Source organism: Elephas maximus, chromosome 22 (assembly GCF_024166365.1).
Source record: "Elephas maximus indicus isolate mEleMax1 chromosome 22, mEleMax1 primary haplotype, whole genome shotgun sequence".
NCBI classification, from domain to species: domain Eukaryota; kingdom Metazoa; phylum Chordata; class Mammalia; order Proboscidea; family Elephantidae; genus Elephas; species Elephas maximus.
In genome coordinates, this window is record NC_064840.1 from 80,171,712 (window position 1) to 80,194,660 (window position 22,949).

A 22,949-nucleotide genomic window follows, 5' to 3' on the forward strand; every position below is an offset into this window, starting at 1 on the left:
TCATCATTCTCCTTTGATCCAGGTGGGTTGAGACCAACTGATGCATCTTAGATGGCTGCTTGTTAGCATTTAAGACTCCAGATGCCACACTTCAAAGTGGGATGCAGAATGTTTTCATAATAGAATTATTTTGCCAATTGACTTAGAAGTCCCCTTAAGCCATAGTCCCCAAACCCCCGCCCTTGCTCCGCTGACCTTTGAAGCATTCAGTTTATCCCAGAAACTTCTTTGCTTTTTGTCCAGTCCAGTTGAGCTGACTTTCCGTGTATTGAGTATTGTCCTTCCCTTCACCTAAAGTAGTTCTTATCTACTAACTAATCAGTAAATAACCCTCTCCCACCCTCCCTCCCTCCCCCCGCCCCTTAACCACAAAAGGAGGTGTTCTTCTCACTTTATACTATTTCTCAAGATCTTATAATAGTGGTCTTATACAATATTTGTCCTTTTGCATCTGACTAATTTCACTCAGCATAATGCCTTCCAGGTTCCTCCATGTTATGAAATGTTTCACAGATTCGTCACTGTTCTTTATCGAAGCGTAGTATTCCATTGTGTGAATACACCATAATTTATTTACCCATTCATCTGCTGATGGACACCTTGGTTGCTTCCAGCTTTTTGCTATTGTAAACAGAGCTGCAATAAACATGGGTGTGCATATATCTGTTCGTGTGAAGGGTCTTATTTCTCTAGGGTATATTCCGAGGAGTGGGATTTCTGAGCTGTACGGTAGTTCTAACTTTTTAAGAAAACGCCAGATAGATTTCCAAAGTGGTTGTACCATTTTACATTCCCACCAGCAGTGTATAAGAGTTCCAATTTCTCCGCAGCCTCTCCAACATTTATTATTTTGTGTTTTTTGGATTAATGCCAGCCTTGTTGGAGTGAGATGGAATCTCATCATAGTTTTAATTTGCATTTCTCTAATGGCTAATGATCAAGAGCATTTTCTCAAGTATCTGTTAGCTGCCTGAATATCTTCTTTAGTGAAGTGCGTGTTCATATCCTTTGCCCACTTTTTGATTGGGTTTTTTGTCTTTTCGTGGTTGAGTTTTAACAGAATCATATAGATTTTAGAGATCAGGCGCTGGACCGAGATGTCATAGCTGAAAACTTTTTCCCAGTCTGTTAGTGGTCTTTTTACTCTTTTGGTGAAGTCTTAAATGAGCATAGGTGTTTGATTTTTAGGAGCTCCCAGTTACCTGGTTTCTCTTCATCATTTTTGGTAAGGTTTTGTATCCTGTTTATGCCTTGTATTAGGGTTCCTAAGGTTGTCCCTATTTTTTCTTCCATGATCTTTATCATTTTAGTCTTTATGTTTAGGTCTTTGATCCACTTGGAGTTAGTTTTTGTGCATGGTGTGAGGTATGGGTCCTGTTTCATTATTTTGCAAATGGATATCCAGTTATGCCAGCACCATTTGTTAAAAAGACTATCTTTTCCCCAATTAACTGACACTGGGCCTTTGTCAAATGTCAGCTGTTCATATGTGGATGGATTTATATCTGGGTTCTCAATTCTGTTCCATTGGTCTATGTGCCTGTTGTTGTAGCAGTACCAGGCTGTTCTGACTACTGTGGCTGTATAATAGGTTCTAAAATCAGGTAGAGTGAGGCCTCCCATTTTCTTCTTCTTTTTCAGTAATGCTTTACTTATCTGGGGCTTCTTTCCCTTCCACATGAAGTTGGTGATTTGTTTCTCCGTCTCCTTAAAAAATGTCACTGGAATTTGGATCGGAAGTGCATTGTATGTATAGATGGCTTTTGGTAGAATAGACATTTTTACTATGTTAAGTCTTCCTATCCATGAGCAAGGTATGTTTTTCCACTTATGTAGGTCCTTTTTAGTTTCTTGCACTAGTACTTTGTAGTTTTCTTTGTGTAGGTCTTTTACATCTTTGGTAAGATTTATTCCTAAGTATTTTATCTTCTTGGGGGCTACTGTGAATGGTATTGATTTGGTTATTTCCTCTTCGATGTTCTTTTTGTTGATGTAGAGGAATCCAAGTGATTTTTGTATGTTTATCTTACAACCTGAGACTCTGCCAAACTCTTCTATTAGTTTCAGTAATTTTCTGGAGGATTCCTTAGGGTTTTCTGTGTATAACATCATCTCATCTGCAAATAGAGATAATTTTACTTCTTCCTTGCCAATCCAGATGCCCTTTATTTCTTTGTCTAGCCTAATTGCTCTGGCTAGGACCTCTAGCACAATGTTGAATAAGAGCGGTGATAAAGGGCATCCTTGTCTGGTTCCCGTTCTCAAGGGAAACGCTTTCAGGCTCTCTCCATTTAGAGTGATGTTGGCTGTTGGCTCTGTATAAAGATGCCCTTTATTATGTTGAGGAATTTTCCTTCTATTCCTATTTTGGTGAGAGTTTTTATCATGAATGGGTGTTGGACTTTGCCAAATGCCTTTTCTGCATCAATTGATAAGATCATGTGGTTTTTGTCTTTTCTTTTATTTATATGGTGGATTACATTAATGGTTTTTCTAGTATTAAACCAGCCTTGCATACCTGGTATAAATCCCACTTGGTCGTGGTGGATTATTTTTTGATATGTTCTTGAATTCTATTGGCTAGAATTACGTTGAGGATTTTTGCATCTATGTTCATGAGGGATATAGGTCTGTAATGTTCTTTTCTTGTGGTGTCTTTAGCTGGTTTTGGTATCAGAGATATGGTGGCTTCATAGAATGAGTTAGGTAGTATTCCATCATTTTCTATGCTTTGAAATATCTTTAGTAGTAGTGGTGTTAACTCTTCTCTGAAAGTTTCGTAGAACTCTGCAGTGAAGCCATCCGGGCCAGGGCTTTTTTTTGTTGGGAGTTTTTTGATTACCTTTTCAATCTCTTTTTTTGTTTATGGGCCTATTTAGTTGTTCTATTTCTGATTGTGTTAGTTCAGGTAGGTAGTGTTTTTCTAGGAATTCATCCATTTCTTCTAGGTTTGCAAATTTGTTCAAATACAATTTTTCTTAATAATCTGATATGATTCTTTTAATTTTAGTTGTGTCTGTTGTGATGTGGCCCACCTCGTTTCTTATTCGGGTTGTTTCCTTTCCTGTATTTCTTTAGTCAGTCTGGCCAATGGTTTATCAACTTTGTTAATTTTTTCAAAGAACCAGCTTTTGGCTTTGTTAATTCTTTCAATTGTTTTTCTGTTCTCTAATTCATTTAGTTCAGCTCTAATTTTTATTATTTGTTTTCTTCTGGTGCCTGATGGATTCTTTTGTTGCTCACTTTCTATTTGTTCAAGTTGTAGGGACAGTTCTCTGATTTTGGCTCTTTTTTCTTTTTGTATGTGTGCGTTTATCGATATAAATTGACCTCTGACTGCTGCTTTTGCTGTGTCCCGAGGTTTTGATAGGAAGTGTTTTCATTCTCATTGCATTCTATGAATTTCTTTATTCCCTCCTTAATGTCTTCTATAACCGAGTCTTTTTTGAGCAGGATATTGTTCAGCTTCCAAGTATTTGATTTCTTTTCCCTGATTTTTCTGTTATTGATTTCCACTTTTATGGCCTTGTGTTCTGAGAAGATGCTTTGTAATATTTCCATGTTTTGGATTCTGCAAAGGTTTCTTTTATGACCTAATATGTGGTCTATTATAGAAAATGTTCCATGTGCGCTAGAAAAAAAAGTATACTTTGCAGCTGTTGGGTGGAGTGTTCTGTATAAGTCTATGAGGTCAAGTTGGTTGATTGTAGCAATTAGGTCTTCCGTGTCTCCATTGAGCTTCTTACTGGAAGTCCTGTCCTTCTCCAAAAGTGGTGTGTTGAAGTCTCCTACTATAATTGTGGAGGTGTCTATCTCACTTTTCAGTTTTGTTAAAGTTTGTTTTATGTATCTTGCACCCTATCATTGGGTGCATAAATATTTAATATGGTTATATCTTCCTGGTCAATTGTCCCTTTAATCATTACGTAGTGTCCTCCTTTATCCTTCGTGGTGGATTTAACTTTAAAGTCTATTTTGTCAGAAATTAATATTGCTACTCCTGCTCTTTTTTGCTTGTCGTTTGCTTGATATATTTTTTTCCATCCTTTGAGTTTTAGTTTGTTTGTGTCTCTAAGCCTAAGGTGTGTCTCTTGTAGGCAGCATATAGATGGATCGTGTTTCTTTATCCAGTCTGCGACTCTCTGTCTCTTTATTGGTGAATTTAGTCCTTTTACATTCAGCGCAATTATAGATAAGTATGTGCTGTCATTTTGATGCCTTTTTGTGTGTGTTGCTGACAATTTCAGTTTTCCACTTACTTTTTTGTGCTGAGATGTTTTCCTTTGTAAATTGTGTGTTCCTCATTTTCATAGTAGTTGAATTTATGTTTGCTGAGTTGTTATGTTTTTCTTGGTTTTTATTTTGAGTTATGGAATTGTTAGACCTCTTTGTGGTTACCTTAATATTTACTCCTATTGTTCTAAGTAAAAACCTAACTTCTATTGTCCTATATCGCCTTGTTTTCCTCTCCATATGGCAGTTCTATGCCTCCTGTATTTAGTCCCTCTTTTTGATTATTGTGATCTTTTACATATTGACTTCAATGATTCCCTGTTTGAGCATTTTTTTCTTTTTAAAAATTAATCTTAATTTGTTTTTGTGATTTCCCTATTAGAGTTGATATCAGGATGTTCTGTTCTGTGACCTTGTGTTGTGCTGGTGTCTGATATTATTGACTTTCTGACCAAACAATTTCCTTTAGTATTTCTTGTAGCTTTGGTTTGGTTTTTGCAAATTCTCTAAGCTTGTGTTTATCTGTAAAGGTTTTAATTTCACCTTCATATTTGAGGGAGAGTTTTGCTGGATATATGATCCTTGGCTGGCAGTTTTTCTCCTTCAGTGCTCTGTATATGTCATCCCATTGCCTTCTTGACTGCATGGTTTCTGCTGAGTAGTCTGAACTTATTGATTCTCCTTTGTAGGAGACCTTTCTTTTATCCCTGGCTGCTTTTAAAATTTTCTCTTTATCTTTGGTTTTGGCAAGTTTGTTGATAATATGTCTTATTGATTTTCTTTTTGGATCAATCTTGAATGGGGTTCGATGAGCATCTTGGATAGACATCCTTTCGTCTTTCATTATGTCAGGGAAGTTTTCTGCCAACAGATCTTCAACTATTCTCTCTATATTTTCTGTTATCTCTCTCTGTTCTGGAACTCAAATCACATGCAAGTTATTCTTCTTGATAGAGTCCCACATGATTCTTAGGGTTTCTTCATTTTTTAAAATTCTTTTATCTGATTTTTTTTCAGCTTTATAAAAAAAAATTTTTTTTTTTTTATTTTGGTGTCAATTCCCTGGTCCTCTAGATCTCCCACTCTGCATTCCAATTGCTCGAGTCTGCGCCTCTGGTTTCCTATTGCGTCATCTAATTCTGTAATTTTATTGTTAATCTTTTGGATTTCTGAATGCTGTCTCTCTATGGATTCTTGCAGCTTATTAATTTTTCCACTACGTTCTTGAATAATCTTTTTGATTTCTTCAACTGCTTTGTCAGTGTGTTCCTTGGCTTTTTCTGTAGATTACCTTATTTCATTTATGAGGTCATCCCTGATGTCTTGAAGCATTCTGTAAATTAGTTTTTTATATTCTGCATCTGGCAATTCCAGGATTGTATCTTCATTTGGGAAAGATTTTGATTCTTAAATTTGGGGAGTTGTAGAAGCAGTCATGGTCTGCTTCTTTATGTGGTTTGATATCGACTGCTGTCTCCGAGTCATCTATAAGATATTGTGGTGATTTATTTTATATTTGCTCACTGAGTCTTATCTTGTTTTCTTTCAATTTACGTAGATGGGCTACTAGATTGCACTGTCTTGAGTGTTGTAGCCCTTGAATCACTTATGTCCTCTTACCAGCTGGTTTGGGCTGTTACCAGATATATAAGCCTAAGAGTCCATTCACTATTCTTGAGTAGAATCTGATTTGGGGTCACCAGGGGTGTGGTGCAGACTGTCACCTATCCACCTAGAGGAGTAGTGCTGCTAGTTGTATGCACCAGATTCTAGTAGCAGCAGGGGGTCACACTCCAGGGGGGGCAGGATGCTGACAGGCTTCCCGCAAGTGCCAGTGAGGTAGGTGTGTCTCTATTCCTAAAGCACTTTGGTGGGTGGGCTTTGCAGCTGCACCTTAGGCACCCAATGCATGTACCTCTACAGATTGGTAGGTGTCACCATCCCTAGAACCCTAAGGCAGGAAGCTAGGTGGTCTAGGGGGAGCTTCAGCCCTCAGTTCCCCGTTGTGGGTCAGTGAGGGCTCTGTTTATTACCCAGAGATATCAGACCTGGGAAACTTGTCTTTCCAGTAATCCGCTAAAACAATTACAGTCAGATCACTATCAGAATTGCCTTTGCATTATAATAGCCACCTTGTTCCCTGTAGGGATGAAAGCCCAAAACTGTGGATGACATATGCTTGGCTGAAGCTGGTTCTGTATTTTTAGTCCAATTTCGGGAAGTCTGGGAAGGATTTTTGGTCCCTGGGTTTTGGAAAAGACCAAAAAAAATAAAACAAAAACCACAGAGCACTTCACTCTCTGGCTCAGGAAATTCCACTGTTAATGAAGCCGCCTGGGAAGGGGAGGGGAGGGATCAGGTAGATAGGAGAGAGTAGCACCCCAGAATATAGGCAAAGTTACTTATCTTGTTTGGTGATAACTGTTTTATCTGAGATTCCCGAGGGGTGTGTAGCCTGTGCGTGTTGGCTGGGTCCAGATTGTCCTCGAGTGTCAGGCCCATGTCCTGTGCTTGTGCTGTCTCAGAAGCCATGGTCAGGTCTTCAGCTCCTAGTCCAAAGCCCAGCACCAAGGTTCCCCGGCTGGGATGCCACGCTTCAGGCTCCAAAACCAGTCGCTGCCTCCCGGTGACTTGCGCCGTCTCAGGATGCCATGCTCAGCTTTCCTGCGCCCAGTCCAAAGCCTGGCACCAAGGTTTTCTAACTGGGACGCTGGCTCCAGGCTCCGAAAACAGTTATTGCTTCCCCGTGGTTGCTCGTTCTCAGTCTCTGTCACTCAGGTCAACTCTTTAGATCTGTGTTTGATGGTCAGGGTTTGTAGATTGTCATGTATGTGATCGACTCACTTGTTTTTCCGAGTCTTTGTTGCAAGAGGGATCTGAGGTAGCTTCTACCTAGTCAGCCATCTTGGCCCCGCCTTCTAAGTACTTCTGAATATATTACAAAATAGTCATTTTGAATTACAGCGTACTCTGCACATGCCATAATTTACATTACCATTCCTCCACTGTTAAAACATACTCCTAAATGACTAGGCTAATATCTCATTTGAAGCAATAAAAAAGGCACTACTCAGGCAAAAATTATCAGCAATAACTTTTTAAAGCCCATATCAATAATAATTTAAAAAATAATTGAAATAACTTCATTTACCTATAAACAGCACGGACGTAGTCGGAATCACCATTATTTTGAGCACCGATATTCTTCCCCATAGCTGTTTCTATAAAACACAGGTGAGAGGCATTCACTTGACTCATGCACATATCTTTATTTATGTTTGCAGTGGCAGGCACTTTTAAGAAGACATGAACTCTGTTCTGGTTGTATATATTTATAATTGTTCTTCCCGCTTTTCCCTCTCGTACCTTCTGCCTCTCCTGCTCCCTATTTCTGTTCTTTCTTTGTTCTTCCCTGGCACTTTGGCCCTGTGCCTGCTCTGTCCGTTCCCCCAGGAGTGGCTGTTGCTTCTCAGACTTCTGACTTAGTGGTGGGACCTCCCTGAAGAATCCAGGTCTCCTCATTTGCCAACGTTTATTTTCTATTTGGGCCATTTTATCTTTACACCATAGCTTTAGAAACCATACAATGAGACTTACCACAGATTATATCCAAGGCACAGAGGGTGATGTAAAAACAGCAGTTAAATGCCTCTTGGTTAACATGTTTTTCAAGCTTATTAACCAATATATCTGCTTGTTCATTCATAACGTCTAAGAAATCCTCCAGAATTGTAAAATGGAAGGCGGGTGTTAACATTTTTCTCCTGGTGCGCCATTTGTTTCCAGTACTAGAAATAAAATACGCGTTTATAAATTTAAAAAAAGACACAACATCCAAAGCAAGCAGAGCATAAATATATCCAAGTCATCAAATTTTCCTGAAATGGTATGATCTACAGATTCTCAAATGCTTTGCTCAGAATGACAAAAGAACACACATACAATATTCATATAGTTACAGGATGTGGATATTTTGGACTTTGTTCTATATTACTAATATTGAAAATAACATTCACAGCAACTAAAGAATTTAAGTATGTAAGTTTCTAGAAGCATGAATCATGACCCATATGCTCCATAACTCTACCTGGATCTCCACTGAGTTGGAGTTCTCCAGATTCCCTAGGAGGGTCCTGGCCTTTCTCTTGCTAGATCTTCTCTCAGAGGATGGAGTCCTATTTCTGGATGCCAGTTCAAAGACTGAGTTCACTGTGCTTAGTATAATTCTCTGTTGCTGACTACCTTTTTGTTTGGGTTTTCAAGATTTCCCTGCTTCAAACTCTCCTTTGCTTTACTTCACTCATACATCAGGACTTTCTAATTCTGAGCACTGGTAGTAATCACGTTGAATCCAGTGGCTGGAGATTACCAAACACCCTGGATTCCAGCTTGTCTAAACTCCCTGTCAAAGCTCCACTGTTTGCCAGACGTCTCCTCCAACGTCTCCCCTACTTCTGGCTAGCACAGTCATGCTACAGGAAAGCCACCTGTGTCAACTTCATCTGGTTACACATGGAAGTAATTGTTTCCAAGAGACAGCTTTACAAATTTATGCTGGCCTACCTTGTAAGAAGTCCTTGGCCAAGCCATGGTTCTAGGAACTTGTACATAGACGATTTGTCAATTTGCTTTGAACTAGTTAAAATTACCTTAGAAAAAGAAAAGAAAAATTTTTTAATTTGAGAGATTTGCAGATAGCAAAAAAAGACTTCAGTTATAAGCATACCTGGCTAGAATACAACTACTTTAAGGTAAAATTTTCATAATGAATTTGAAGACAGTATTTTCTCTGAGATTCATTTTTATTTCTGCATCTAAAAGAAATTCAATTAGTTTTTGAACATACAACTGTCATTCAGTCTTGGGGGCAAAATGAAGATGTGAGAACAAAAAATGTCCAAGATGACTGGAACTAGGGAACAACTAGGAAACGGACCATTAGTAGGTAGAAGTGAATCTGGCAGATGATCACATCTGGGGGGACGGAAATCATAGCTCATTTTCAGGTATGTTGATTTTCAGGAATTCCAGTTGTCACAATTTGAAAGTAGGACAGAAGCTCAGGATAAAGCCCTGAGCTGGGGATAAACATTCACATGGGTCCAGTGTACAGATACCATTGGGAGCCATGGGTGTGGATGGGACCACCTGGAGTCAAAGGGAAGTGGGGAAGAGATGCACATCCAGGACTGAGCACAGAACGTTCCCGGCATCTGGCTTGAGTGCCCTACTCTGGACACTGCTCTACCCACACGTACCTACCTGACTTATATGGGGTCAGCAGTAGCTGAGATCCTATGCCTAGTCCCCTCACCATCTTCTCGGGATTGGGATTCTGGAGTGTTGTACAAGAGAAACCCCAACACTTTTACCACCATAACTGGAAAGATTATTCCCTAGGAAATTCTGCTTTTAACTTTTTTCCACTAAGAGAAGTTCTGTTTATCTCATTTTTACCCCCTGATTCAAATCCTTTTCTCATCAGACCACAAAATAATTTCCCCAGTGTCACAATAATTCAAATAAGAAGTGTTTCTTCCTAGGAGAAACCTGGCATAATGATGATGAAGAGAACATGAGGAATCTCTTCTTTTGCTCAATGTTCTAACTTTCCAAATCATACTTCAGCTCATTAGATAAAGCATGCAATGAAGCATACAGTTTTCTCTGAGTTGAGAAATATATGCAAGATATATATTAAGATTATATTCTATAATACTAATTTTTTTACTCTAAGAAATGCATTTTTTTGTGGAGTAATTTCAATAGCATGAATTAACAATACCTGTCCTATTAATATCAGATTAGGATTCTCCTTTAGGCAAAATTAATTTGTAGCAATAAATTTATAATGGGTATAACAATAGACTCTGGGTACCTTGAGGGAAACACCCCTGTCTTAGTAATCTTGTATTTCTGAAGCCTTAAATGGTGCTTGTAACATGGCATAGTCTCACCTTGTAGAATAATCTGTTTATAGTTTATTTATGGTTTCATAAAACTATATGCTTTTGCAGATTTTCCAAAAGGAAAACAATATACTGGGACCTGGTAACAAATGTGCACAGGTTATCTGGAGGTGTTATCTTCTCCAGGATTTAGACAACGTCTGGAAAGCATTGCATGGCACCTACATCGCCTAAAGTTTTTAATGAAAAGCTCTATATCCTGAATTCAATTAAATAAAAAGACATTTTAAAAACATTTATTCTGATGAGATTCTCACAGCACCTAATATCCGGTGAAATACTGGCCATATTCATCACACACCCACCTCCACGTTCTCTGCCTTGTAAAGGACCACCATTGGCACTGGCCCCATCCAGAGTTTCAGCAGTGGCATGTATCGGTATTCTTCAGAGTACTGAATTATCTGCTGAAAATATTCTGGGAGGAATTCAATTTTAAATTCAATCAAGGTGATAATTTTGTACGAAGTTCCTTATTATGCGTTTTGGAAGGGAGGGAGGGACAGAGGAAGACAGCAAGGGAGGGAAGAAGGAAGGAAGGAAGAGGAAGAAAGGAAGGACACTTACGTTGGGTAAATCACTTAATGTCTCCCAGGTCTCTCATGTCTTAAAGGTAAACCAACTGATCCTTATCAAACGATTTAATTATGAGTGTTAAATGAGATAGCACGTATGAAATAGCTGGTTAATTGTGAAAATGTCAAACACTGGCAGCTTGGTGAGGGGACGATGCTATGACAGTAGCAATGGCGTTGTGTGCATTTCCCAGGAACCCCTGGGGCTGGTTCATTTCTCTGGGCCTTGCCTTATGCTGTCCTTCCACAGAAGGAAAATGCCGTCCTCCGACTCCAGCCTTAGAACGTGCTTCTCTTCAACTCTCTATAAAGTAGAGGGTCAGCAGAAAAGAGGAAGACCCTCAACAAGATGGATTGACACAGTGGTTGCAACAATGAACTCAAGCATAACAACAATTATGAGGATGATGGAGGACGGGGCAGTGTTTTATTCTGTTGTACATGGGGTCGTTCTGAGTCAGAGCTGATTTGATGGCATCTAACAACAACAACTATCTATCTTCTACCTCTCAAGGGCCTCAGAGCCTTTGTAGAACCTCTTCTCTTTGTGGAAAACTCTGTTCTCCCTGCTTTTTGTCTAATAACACCTACTGATTCTTTAAGTGTCATCTTAAATATGGTTTCCCCAGGAAGACGTCTCTGATACTACAAACCAGATTTTTGGCTCCTTGTCCTGTGCTAGCACCCAGGTCTCGGATTTTACAAACTGTTCTCCAATAAAATGAACCAAGCATCCTGTAGTGTTTACCTAGTGGTAATTTTGTATTTCTTTCACTTTGCCTACAATCGTTAATTGCAATTCTCCTGTAAGGAAGAGCTTTCTCTATTTGTTTATTTATATTATGTGTATATGTCCCAATGTTAATTTCCTGCTGTTGATAACTGTACTATGGTTATGCAAGATGTTCGGGTTGGCGAAAACTGGATGAAGGGTATACAAGAGTTCTCTGTACTACTTTTGCAACTTTTCTGTAAATCTAAAATTATTTCAAAACAAAAAAAATGTTTTTATAAAGAAGGGAGTTTTGTTTTTCTGAAGCTAGAGGGTAGGAAGAATGCTGTAAGTTAAAAAACATGTTAAGTTGTAGAGGAGCACACACATCACAAATACATAAATGACTGGCTGGTCTCTCTATTCTGTTTAACACAGGGGGAAAAAGTTCATAATTTAAGACTTCAGGAGGTGAAATTGAGGCTTTGGAAATATAACAAAAACGTGGACGTGAATGTAAGAATTATTGAGCCAAAAAGGGTTACTGAGTAACAAGGAAGGCAATACAGGGATTAGATAAGAGGAATATTAAAGTTAATCAGACAAGTTTTCTGTTACATGTCCCGAAATCAAGAATGACTATGACAGAAGTACCTTAGGTCACACATGCATTCCACTAACATCCAACGAGAACCTCTAAAGGATCTGATCCCTACTCCCAAGGAACTTAAAATCTCAAGAGACAGTCATATCCGTAACTCATCACAATACCAGACAGAATGAAATGGGTGCAGGAGTAGAAGTTTAAGTCTGAGGAGTTATTGGTTCTGACTGAGAGGACTAGAGAGATTTCACAATGAAGATGTCATCTGGATTTTGACAGGCAGCAAAAGGGAAGTCGGGGTTGGGGAAAGAATGCAAACCTAGCAGCAGAAACAGCTGAGCAGAAGCATGAAGGTCTAAAATGTCACCATAAGTGTGACGTGGCCAAAGCGTAGGAGTGGGGCAGGAGGGGTAACAGTAGGAGACGAAGCTGGAGCACGGCACGGCTGTGGGAGTTTGGTTTCTTTTATCGTCTGTGGAGAATAGCTGAAACTTTCTGTTGAGGAGCAGCAAGACACTAAACTGTCTAAGACAATGCATATAATTTGGGTATGCTGGGACCACCGAAGGCTTCTGTGAGTAAGAAAAAGGCTGGGATTCAATGCAGACAGGTTGTGGCCCTGTTCCTATGTTATGGCTGGCCCTGGTGTTGGGTGTGGGGAAATGGTGACCGTCATTCCCAACTAGAGCATCCACAGTGGTGCAGAAAAGTCGGCCATCAAGTCCTTCCGTGTGGACACGCACGAGGCCTCCTCTGGGGGTGCAGCTTGGCAGTGGGTGTGGTGAAGCAATGGGGACACTCCCAATCAGAGAATGCTACACCGACTAGTGCCACCAGGATGGAAACACACGACAGCACCCAGAGACTGAAGGACTGGGGTACAGGTCCGGATATCAGAGGAAAGACCTAGCAAAGTTAGAAAGGTTGTCCAGGGCCAAGTTAAACAAACTGAGGTCAAGGGAGGATTCAAGCCCGAGCCGGGGAAATGGTAACACATTAGGAAACAGGGCAGAAGTCTCACTACACAGCTGGTGAAATCTAGCAGGGAGGGGTGACTGGCAGGCGTATGGGTGCCCAGGGTTTCTCCAGGCAAAGAACAAGGCTAACTCCAATCCCATGGTGAAGCTACTACAATGGTACTTGAGATTTTGACAGGGCTGTTTTGACATGGTAATTTGGGCACCAGGCACACACTGACACAGCGTGAAAAGCAAACCATCACAGTAGCAATAATACAGCAGATGGTCATACCTTATGGATAAGTGAAATAAATGTATGACAGAAATGTTACTAGGGACAGAAGGGAGAAATTGGAAATGTTCTGTTATAAGGTACCTGCACTGCCCTTGAAGCTGTGCGTTGCTATTTGAAAGTGGACTTAGCTTAGCTGCACGTTTTAAGGGCAGTGAAACTGTTCTGCATGATACTATAACGGTGGACACATGACACTGTGCCTTTGTCAAAACCACCGGGACTCTACAATGCAACAGTTAAACCTCATGTAACCATGGATTTCAGCCAACTATGTATCAGTATCAGTTCATCAGCTGTAACAAATGTTCCTCGCTAAGGTTGTGTTTGTTGTTGTTGTTGTTAGGTGCTCTGGAGTCAGTTCAGACTCATATGCACAATATGCACAACAGAACGAAACTACCCAGTCCTGTGCTGTCCTTATAATCATTGTTATGCTTGAGCCCACTGTTGCAGCCACTGTGTCAATCCACCTCATTGAGGGTCTTCCTCTTTTCCGCTGACCCTCTACTTTACCAAGCATGATGTCCTTCTCCAGGGACTGATCCCTCCTGACTAAGGTAAGATGTTAATATCAGGAGAAACTGCGAGCAAGGGGAAGAAGGGATATGTGGGTATTCTCTGTACTTTCTGAACAGTTTTTATCTATACCTAAAACTGCTCTAAAAATAAATTGTATTCAACACTCAATACAGGGGAAGTCAGCACAACTGGACTAAACCAAAAGCAAAGAAGTTTCCTGAATAAACTGAATGCTTCAAAGGTGAGCAAAGCAGGGGCAGGGGTTTGGGGACTATGGCTTCAGGGGACATCTAAGTCAATTGGCAAAATAAAATCTATTAAGAAACCGTCTGCATCTCACTTTGAAGTGCGGTGTCTGGGGTCTTAAACGCTAGCAAGCGGCTATCTAAGATGCATCAATGAGTCTCAACCCACCTGGACCAAAGGAGACTGAAGAACACCAAGGTCACAAGGTAATTATGAGCCCAAGAGACAGGGCTACATGAACTAGAGACTTACATCATCCTGAGACCAGAAGAACTAGATGGTGCCTGGCCACAACCGATGACTGCCCTGACAGGGAACACAACAGAGAACCCCTGAGGGAGTAGGAGAACAATGGGATGCAGACCCCCAAATTCTCATAAAAAGACCAGACCTAATGGTCTGACTGAGACTAGAAGGACCCCGGCGGTCATGGTCCCCAAACCTTCTTTTGGCCCAGGATAGGAACCATTCCCAAAGCTAACTCATCAGACATGGATTGGACTGGACAATGGGTTGGAGAGAGATGCTGATGAAGAGTGAGCTACTTGGATCTGGTGGACACTTGAGACTATGTTGGCATCTTCTGCCTGGAGAGGAGATGGGAGGGTAGAGGGGGTTAGAAGCTGGCAAAATGGACACGAAAAGAGAGAGTGGAAGGAGGGAGCGGGCTGTCTCATTAGGGGGTGAGTAAATGGGAGTATGTAGTAAGGTGTACATATGTTTATGTGTGACAGACCGACTTGATTTGTAAACTTTCATTTAAAGCACAATAAAAATCATTAAAACAATTGTATTCTTTTTTTTAACATTAAAATTTTCAGTCCTCTTTCAGTATCAATAAATGTGCACAAGAGACAAGCTTACCTTGTCCCCGTTCCTCAACCCTGGGTTTCAGGAAGGCTGCTCAAAGTACAGAGGGAGATGGGCTGAGACTCAGGGATGACTACTGCACATAATGAAGAAACAACAATGGCAAAAAGAAGTGCACAGTTTGGCACATTAAAATGCAATAATAATTTTTGCTAGTGTTGGCCCCGACCCGACTCATGCCGACCTCATGTGTGACAGAAGGAAGCGTTGCCCGTCCTCTTCGTAATCAGTTCACATCCCGGAAGAGCCACCATTTATTACGTCACATTTCTTTGCTGTGGCTGTTATGATGTCACCTCTGTGCTGAGTATTTTAGATGCGTTATTATTACATATAGGGTTGCTATGAGTTGGAATCATCTTAGCTGCAATGGTTTTTTTTTTTTTTTTTTTTTGGTTTGTACTTTTTATGCTTCACCACAGCCATATGCAAGGCACTATTATCATCGTCCTTTAACAGTTAAGGAAACTGCGCACAGTTAAGTGACTGCCCAGTAGCAGACAGCTAGTGGCGGCGGGGTGGGGGGAACCCTGGTGGCGTAGTGGTTAAGAGCTATAGCTGATAACCAAAAGGTCAGCAGTTCAAACCCACTAGGCACTCCTTGGAAACCCTGTGGGGCAGTTCTACCCTGTCCTTTAGGGTCACTATGAGTTGGAATCGACTCAAGGGCAATGGGTTAGCAGAGGGTGGAGACTGGTTTTGTACGAAAGGCAATCAGATGCCAGAACTTGCCATCTTAGCCACTGCACCATACTGTCTCCTGGTCAAGACAGTAGTCAACACTGCTGTGAAAATAGCTGGTTAAATTCACCAGTGTCAAAATATCCCGCATCATGCAAATGGGCTGCCTTCCTTGGTCTTGTCTGTCAGGGGACAGGGGAGTCTGAATCAGCGGTGTGAAAATGTCAGGTCTTACAGCTGGTAGCAGCTGGGGAAGGCAGAAGCTGACACGATGGGCTGCAGGACCAAGAGAATGGAGTCTGAGAGGCCAACTGGAAGCCAGTGTTAATATTCCAGGTGAGATTATTGAGGACAGAATTTGAACAGTATCTGTAAAATGATGGGCACGGTCTCTTGTGTAAGAGACTAGACTATTGAAGACAAGGAATATATCTTAAAATATTCTCATGTCCTAACTTTGCTCGGTGGGGCACAAAGCAGAGGCTCAATAAACGCTTGATTTATTAACCTAATTAATTAACCTAAATAACTGGTTCTAACCAAGTTCTAGACAGTGGTCTGGGAAATTTACACACTTTAAATTTAATCCTTAAAATAACTCTGCAGTACAGTTACTTTTACAAGTAAGGAAAAAAAACTTTGACAGGCAGTTTTAAGCTATTAGCTCAAAGTCAACCATCTCGTTAGTTGCAAAGCTGGAAGCTGAGCAAAGGGTTTGTCTTGATGCCCAAACCCAGTACTTGCTGAAAAGTCCACCTTTGTAAGAGTCTACTGTCATCCTTTTCACTCAGAAAGTAACTCCGAAAAGAATTACTTTAGATCCTCCCACCAGCTCACAGGTTTTGAGACAAGTCTTGTTCACTAGATATTTCTTGAAAAAATTCCCCCAAAGAATATGAGACTTCTTAGGAATATCACTTCCCGGGTGGGTGGGTGGGGGGGATACCTATAATTCTACACAGCTGTATTTTAACACCGTGAAGACTCAGGCTACAAAGGGAGGTTAGCCCTGCTTTTAGTGTTAATTAAGCAAGATAACTTTTACAAACGTGAGTCTTGTATTTCTAAATGTGTTGCTGGATCACTGGAAACTTGAGTCATATGAATGCTTGATTGGTGAAAAGTTTATTTGGATTTCTTCTCCCAGAAAACATTTTCAATGTTTTTGTGAACACATTCCCATAAGCCCTCATCTTATTCCTGTCATCTTTGAAATGATAGCATTATTTTTATTGGGGGAACAGAAGTGGGAAAGTGTCAAATAATTCAAGCTCTAGAGTTAATGCTGTTGATTAATGCTGGAGTTATTAGTAATTAATCTGAGGAAGAACTGGGTTCTGGTCCTGGGTCCATTTTAAAATATGAATGTTGGGCAAATCTTTTCAGCTCTGTGTAATTCAACTTACACAACTGCGAAAATGAAGAACTGTGATGGGATTCCTCCTCCATGACCGGGAATGCAAACATCAGGTACTTCTGAGAGCTCTCTAACTTAAAGTGATTTTTTTTTCATCACCAAAACACAGTAAAAGTCTATCTCTTTCAAAAAGATAATTTCAATTAAAAAAAATCACTCTTCAGTACATAAGGCTTTAGAAACTTGTCATTTAATTTTGCAAAAGGTCCTGCCAGCATGGTTTATTCACTGCTATATTGCAATCTCCTTAAGACTAAAATACGAAAGCTAAGAAGAAATGAAAGTGGTGGTCAGGTCTTGTGATGTCTTGGGGAAAAAAGGGCCTCCAAAGGATGTGAGTCCCTTACCTTCACAAGTAGAAGCGCGGGGAAGGAGAGCAAAACTAAGTATTAAAGCATTTGCTGTGTTGCAGAAAGGCTCCGGGGTTAAGGTTTTTTTTTTAAAGCCAACAGAGGAGAAAAGGCAGGCAGGGTTCTGAGAGCAGAACAACTATGAGTTGGGAAAAGGAGATGGACACGTTTGGAAAGACTGCAATTCTCTGGTATACACAAAGAGAAAGTCTGGGATGGGACGGGACGGGACGGGATGGGACGGGATAGGAGGGGATGGGAGGGAATGGAAAGGGATGCGAGGGTGGCCCTAGCAAAATCCACAAGTAACAGACCTTCCCTCTGCTAGCAGCCAACACCTCAAGTGGCAGGGTTGCGGGAGGGTAAGAAGGCGAGCGGGACTGTGCGACCCCGGCTGCAGAAGGGGCACCTGGCGGCCTGCGGGCTCCCCGCGCGGGCGTGGTCCCTACCTTTCCCGTCCGCCTTCAACAACAGCGCGTGGCCCACCAGCGGGTAGGCGCGGGCCACGGTCGGGACCGGCCTCATCTGGTGCCATTTCCGCGCGTAGCTCGCCAGCATCTGCAGAAGGGTCAGCAGTAGGGTGGCGCCGGCCAGGAGCACGGCGCTCGCTGCGCCCCACAGGAGCTTCTGCCCCAGGGGCACCAGCCAGGGCTCCACCATCGCGTCGCGGCCCACTCCGCGCGGGGACAGGGACCCGGGGGCGGGCGTCGGGCGACTGCTGGACGCAGGGGCGGGCACGGGGCAGGGTGGCGGGGACCCCGGACAGGGTGGGGCGGCGGCAGGGTCCGGCCTCCCGGGCTCCGTGATGATCGCGGGGCGGTGGCCGGGACGCGGGGGCGGGCGCGGGGCGGTGGCAGGTGGCGGGTGGCGGGCAGTCCTGGCCCTCGGGGGCCGGGGGCGCCAGGCGCGCTCACGCCTCCATCCAGGGGCTGGCGTGGGCGCAGCCTCGGGCCCCGCGACTCGGGCTGCCGGGGCTGCCGCGGCCCTGGGGACAGGCTCTGGCCACGCAGGCTGGCGGAGGACGCATCCCGCGGGGGAGTTACTGGGCCCTGCGCCCGGGCCTCGGAGCTCGCTCCAAGCGAAAGCGAAAGCAGCCTCTGCGGCTCCACGGGCCGTGGTGAACACAAATGAAGGCATTTGGGGTGGCCGGGAGGAGAAGGGAGGTTAAATGTTGGGGCAGTTTGGGGTGGGCTTAGGACTTCTCGCAAGCAGCCAGCCTCGGGCGCCCCAAGGGCCTGGGGTGCTGAGCTTGGGCATGGGGAACATCAGCTGGGGTGAGAAGTCCGCTTTAAAATTAAGATAAAGAGGCGTCTGGACTGAAAGTCAGCCTTTGAAGCCTGTTTTTCCGGCTGGGCATCTACCCTCACACTGGCTCGCGCAGTTGGCAGTGCTGGGCCCGGAGGCTTGTGGCCGGGAGTCTGTGTCAGGGCCATTGAGCAGTAGCCTGCTTTGACCTAGTGTAGCCTTGAGTACACAACCCCAAGGAACCCAGTTCTCATGTGGTGTCAGAGGACTCTGACTGAGACACCGGAGAGCTGAATTAGGTAGTTGTGATCGAGATGCCCTTCAAATTTCCTCGGGACCAAGTAGAGGCAGGCCCTAAGAGAACTAGAAAGGGACGCTAAGACAGGGTGAAGGGTTAGGGTCCCTGAAAGGGGGCCGGGGGGGGGGTGCTGTGAGCCGAGAATTTGATAAGAAGCCGGTAATTAACGCGAGCGCCCTCTTCTAGGAAGACAAACCACTTAGAAAAGGAAACGACAGTGAGAAGGATGCCCTAGTTCTGCCCGGGGGCTGTGTCCCTGACTACCAGTTTCTTCCTCTCCAGGTGGAGGTGCCCGGTCCTGAGTCGGCTGTGTTGTCTACAGGTGATACTTCTTACAAAGCGGCTAGGCAAGGAGGGTCCCTTTCCTAATAGCAGGTCCCTAAGCACCAGCTGTTCTGTGGGAGAAAAGACCTGGCTATATGCCCCTACGAAGATCGTAGCCTAGGAAACCCTATGGGGCAGTTCTACTCTGTCAGAGAGGGTCGCTATGAATTGGAAGGAAACCCTGATGGCATAGTGGTTAAGGGCTATGGGTGCTAACCAAGAGATTGACAGTTGGAAACCACCAGGCGCTCTTTGGGAACTCTGTGGGGCAGTTCTACTCTGTCCTATAGGGTCGCTATGAGTCAGAATGGACTCGAGGGCAGTGGTGGGTGGGGATGGTAAGGCCGGAAACACTGGTGGTGTAGTGGTGAAGAGCTGTGGCTGCTAACCGAGAGATTGACAGTTGGAATCCACCAGGCGCTCTCTGGGAACTCTGTGGGGCAGGTCTACTCTGTCCTACAGCGTCGCTATGAGTCGGAATGGACTCGAGGGCAGTGGTGGGTGGGGATGGTAAGGCCGGAAACACTGGTGGTGTAGTGGTGAAGAGCTGTGGGTGCTAACCAAGAGATTGACAGTTGGAATCCACCAGGCGCTCTTTGGGAACTCTGTGGGGCAGGTCTACTCTGTCCTATAGGGTCGCTATGAGTCGGAATGGACCCGAGGCCAGTGGGTGGGCTTTGGATTTTTTATGACTCACATTAGACTGGAGAACACACAACAACAAAGCTGTAGCTAAAGTGACCTGGAAGATGGAAGCCACGAGAAGGCTTTGATCCCCGCTTTGCTTAATAGATTAACTTACTGGGAGTTACTCTTTGGGTTGCTCACAGCCATCTACCTCCAGGGCCTCTTTGATGCAGAGGAAAGTAAGCCCAGGGCTTTTCTTCTACTGAATTTTTAAAATCATGTGTACATGCTGTCGGGGAAGGAGGTTGGTGAAATATTAAGTGAAAACAAACATAACCAAGTCGCAGAACAGAATGTAAAACATAATGCCACCTTTAGGAGAAAACATTTTTCTACAGCTAGACAAAAGTCTGGAAAGATGCTGATCAAATCTGGATTGAGACCAAAGAAGAGAATCTGTACTTTAGTCACTTCTGTATTATTTAATCACTTTACATCTAACCTTTTTCTAAACAAATATACTTATTTAATACCTTTAGGTGTATCTTCTGGGCTTTAGTTTCCTCTTTTCTGAAGGGTCCATTGTAGTTGTTATGTGGCATTGAGTTTATTTCCAACTCATAGCAACCCCATGTGACAGAATAGGGTTTTCTTGGCTGTAATCTTTTCGGGAGCAGATTGCCAGATCTCTCTTCCGTGGAGTGGCTGGGTGGATTCAAACCACCAATCTTCTGATTTGCAGCTGGGTGCTTAACTGCTGCGCCAACAAGGCTCCATTACAAGGTCTGTTACAGCTATAAAAGTATTAGATTTGTATCCTATTCCCTGCTAATATCTGTGGGCAAAGCGAAGGAATATAATGCAACTGCTGCCATTGAGAAGCAGAGAAAAGGATGTGCTCCATGTAGGCACAGGTGATGACAGGAGCCAAGAAATACTCTGAAGCTGGCAAGAGTGTAATAGGGTCAAGAATTACTTCCAGTGTAAAAAAGATCTTTAAATTAGACTATTACTTCTCCCTGGTAACCATCAGTGAACACTAGTCTCTCTATATATCTATTCTTGTCTTCTTACAAAAGAGGGATCATACAATACTGGTCCTTAGGCCCTTGACTTATTTCACTTAGCACTATGCCCTTCGGGTCTATCCATGTTGCAGCATGTTTTACTGACTCATCATTGTTCTTTATGGTTGCATGATATTCCACTGTACATATCACCACATTTTGCTTATTCATTCATCTGTTGATGGACACTTTGGTTGTTTCCATTTTTTTACTATTGTGAATGAAGCCGCAATAAACACAGCTGTGCGTATGTCTGTTCGTCTCATTACGTTTAGATTTCTAGGGTATATACCTAGAATTGAGATTGCTGGATCATAGGAGAGTTCTATTTCTAAAACTTGAAGTTTCTCTATAGAAAGCTTCAAGGGAGAGTCTACTGAAAAGATATGTGAGGTGGGGTATAAAGCTTCCATCCCCCCCAGTTATGTTAGAACAAGTAATTATCGTATTTTTAGGTAAAAAGACTTGTAAATGATTCAAATTTGGTTTTCAACTGAACATGTTTCTATCTCAAATCCTCCCGTCCACTTGGGCTCTCCAGAGAACATTAGCAACTTTCCCCTCTCCTGTATTATCAATTTTTCCACTCTTCTGGATTTTCCCCAACAGAATATAACATGTTGCAGTTTCTCCCATCTGGAGTCTATTCTTGAATACTATCTCCCTCTAGATTCATTTTTGTGCTCCCCATTCCTGAAAAATTCCTTACGATATTTGTGTATACTTCCTGTCTTCACTTGTTCTCCTCTCATTCTTTCCTGAAATCATCACAAGTGGTCTTTTGTCTTGTTCCTTCCATTGGAAATGATCTTGTCTAGGTCATCAATGAAGGCTATGTGGGTAGATCTTTAGGGCAATTCTCAGACCTTATCTAAATTGATTTGTCAACAGCGTTCAACATATTTGAAAGTCTCGGTTACTTCCTTGAAACACTTTTTGCTTCATTTGACTTTGAGAATTCCACACTGTCTTGATTTTCCTTCTTCCTTACATGCCATTCTTTCTCAGTCTGCTATCCTGGTATTTCTTCACATCCCAGGCCTCTAGATGCTAGGATGCCCAGGGCTCAGAACTTTTTTTTTCCTCCCTTTTTCTATATTCATTTTGTGATGAAATCTGTCTCCTCACTTAAATACCATCTTCATGCTGACAATTCCCAACTTTATATCTCCAGTCTACATCTCTTCTCTAAACACTAAGCTCAGATACCCAAATACCTCAACATTTCCACTTTTTGTTGTTAGCTGCTGTCGAGCCGGTCCCTGACGCAAGAGGTTCCCATGCACAACAGAACATCAGACTGTTGTGATCCACAGGATTTTCATTGGCTGGTTTTTTGAAAGTAGAATGCCAGGACTTTCCTCCTAATATGGCTTAGTCTGGAAGCTCCACTGAAACTTGTTCAGCATCGTAGTGGCACGCAAACCTCCAATGGTGGCTGCATATGAGGCACGTTGGCCAGGAATTGAACCCGGGTCTCCCATATCAGAAGGAGGGAATTCCACCACTGAACCATCACTGCCCTAGACATCTAACAGGCAACTCAGACAACATATCCCAAAACGCCCTCAAACTTGCTTCTTGTACAGTCTTTCCAATTCCAGATAAAGTCGACTCCATCCTTCCAAAGTTTTTAGGCCAAAAGCCTTGGAGTCATTCTTGACTTTACTTTTATCCATGCTCCGTATCTAATCCAACAGCACATCTCTTGGCTCTAACCCTAACCCTACCCCAAACCCTTTGACTTCTCACGTCCTGTACCGCCACCATCTGGTGTGAAACGCGGTCGGCTCTTGTCAGAGAGCATCACTTCAAAACTCTCCCGTGGCTTCCTATTTCAGGTTACTTACTCCTTCCCACAAGGCCGTAAAAGACCTTAATCCCTTGGATCCAGTTACCTTGCTGATCTCAACCCTATTATTCACCCCCTTGCTGATCCCATTCCACGTCCCCCCGGC

At 42.8% G+C, this 22,949-nt stretch overlaps 1 protein-coding gene across 1 annotated transcript in view; it reads right to left on the bottom strand.

Moving 5' to 3' along the window:
- Window positions 1-18,483, bottom strand: part of LOC126065373 (cytochrome P450 4V2) — a 34,380-nt gene extending 15,897 nt beyond the window's left edge. Inside the window, exons 1-5 of the mRNA XM_049865286.1 lie at window positions 17,880-18,483; window positions 10,508-10,620; window positions 8,797-8,882; window positions 7,831-8,021; window positions 7,385-7,454 (exon numbers count right to left, since the gene is read on the bottom strand). Coding sequence (XP_049721243.1) covers window positions 7,385-7,454; window positions 7,831-8,021; window positions 8,797-8,882; window positions 10,508-10,620; window positions 17,880-18,090 — 671 coding nt within the window. The 5' untranslated portion in view covers window positions 18,091-18,483. The remainder of the gene's footprint in view (window positions 1-7,384; window positions 7,455-7,830; window positions 8,022-8,796; window positions 8,883-10,507; window positions 10,621-17,879) is intronic.
- Between the last annotated feature and the right edge of the window lie 4,466 nt (window positions 18,484-22,949).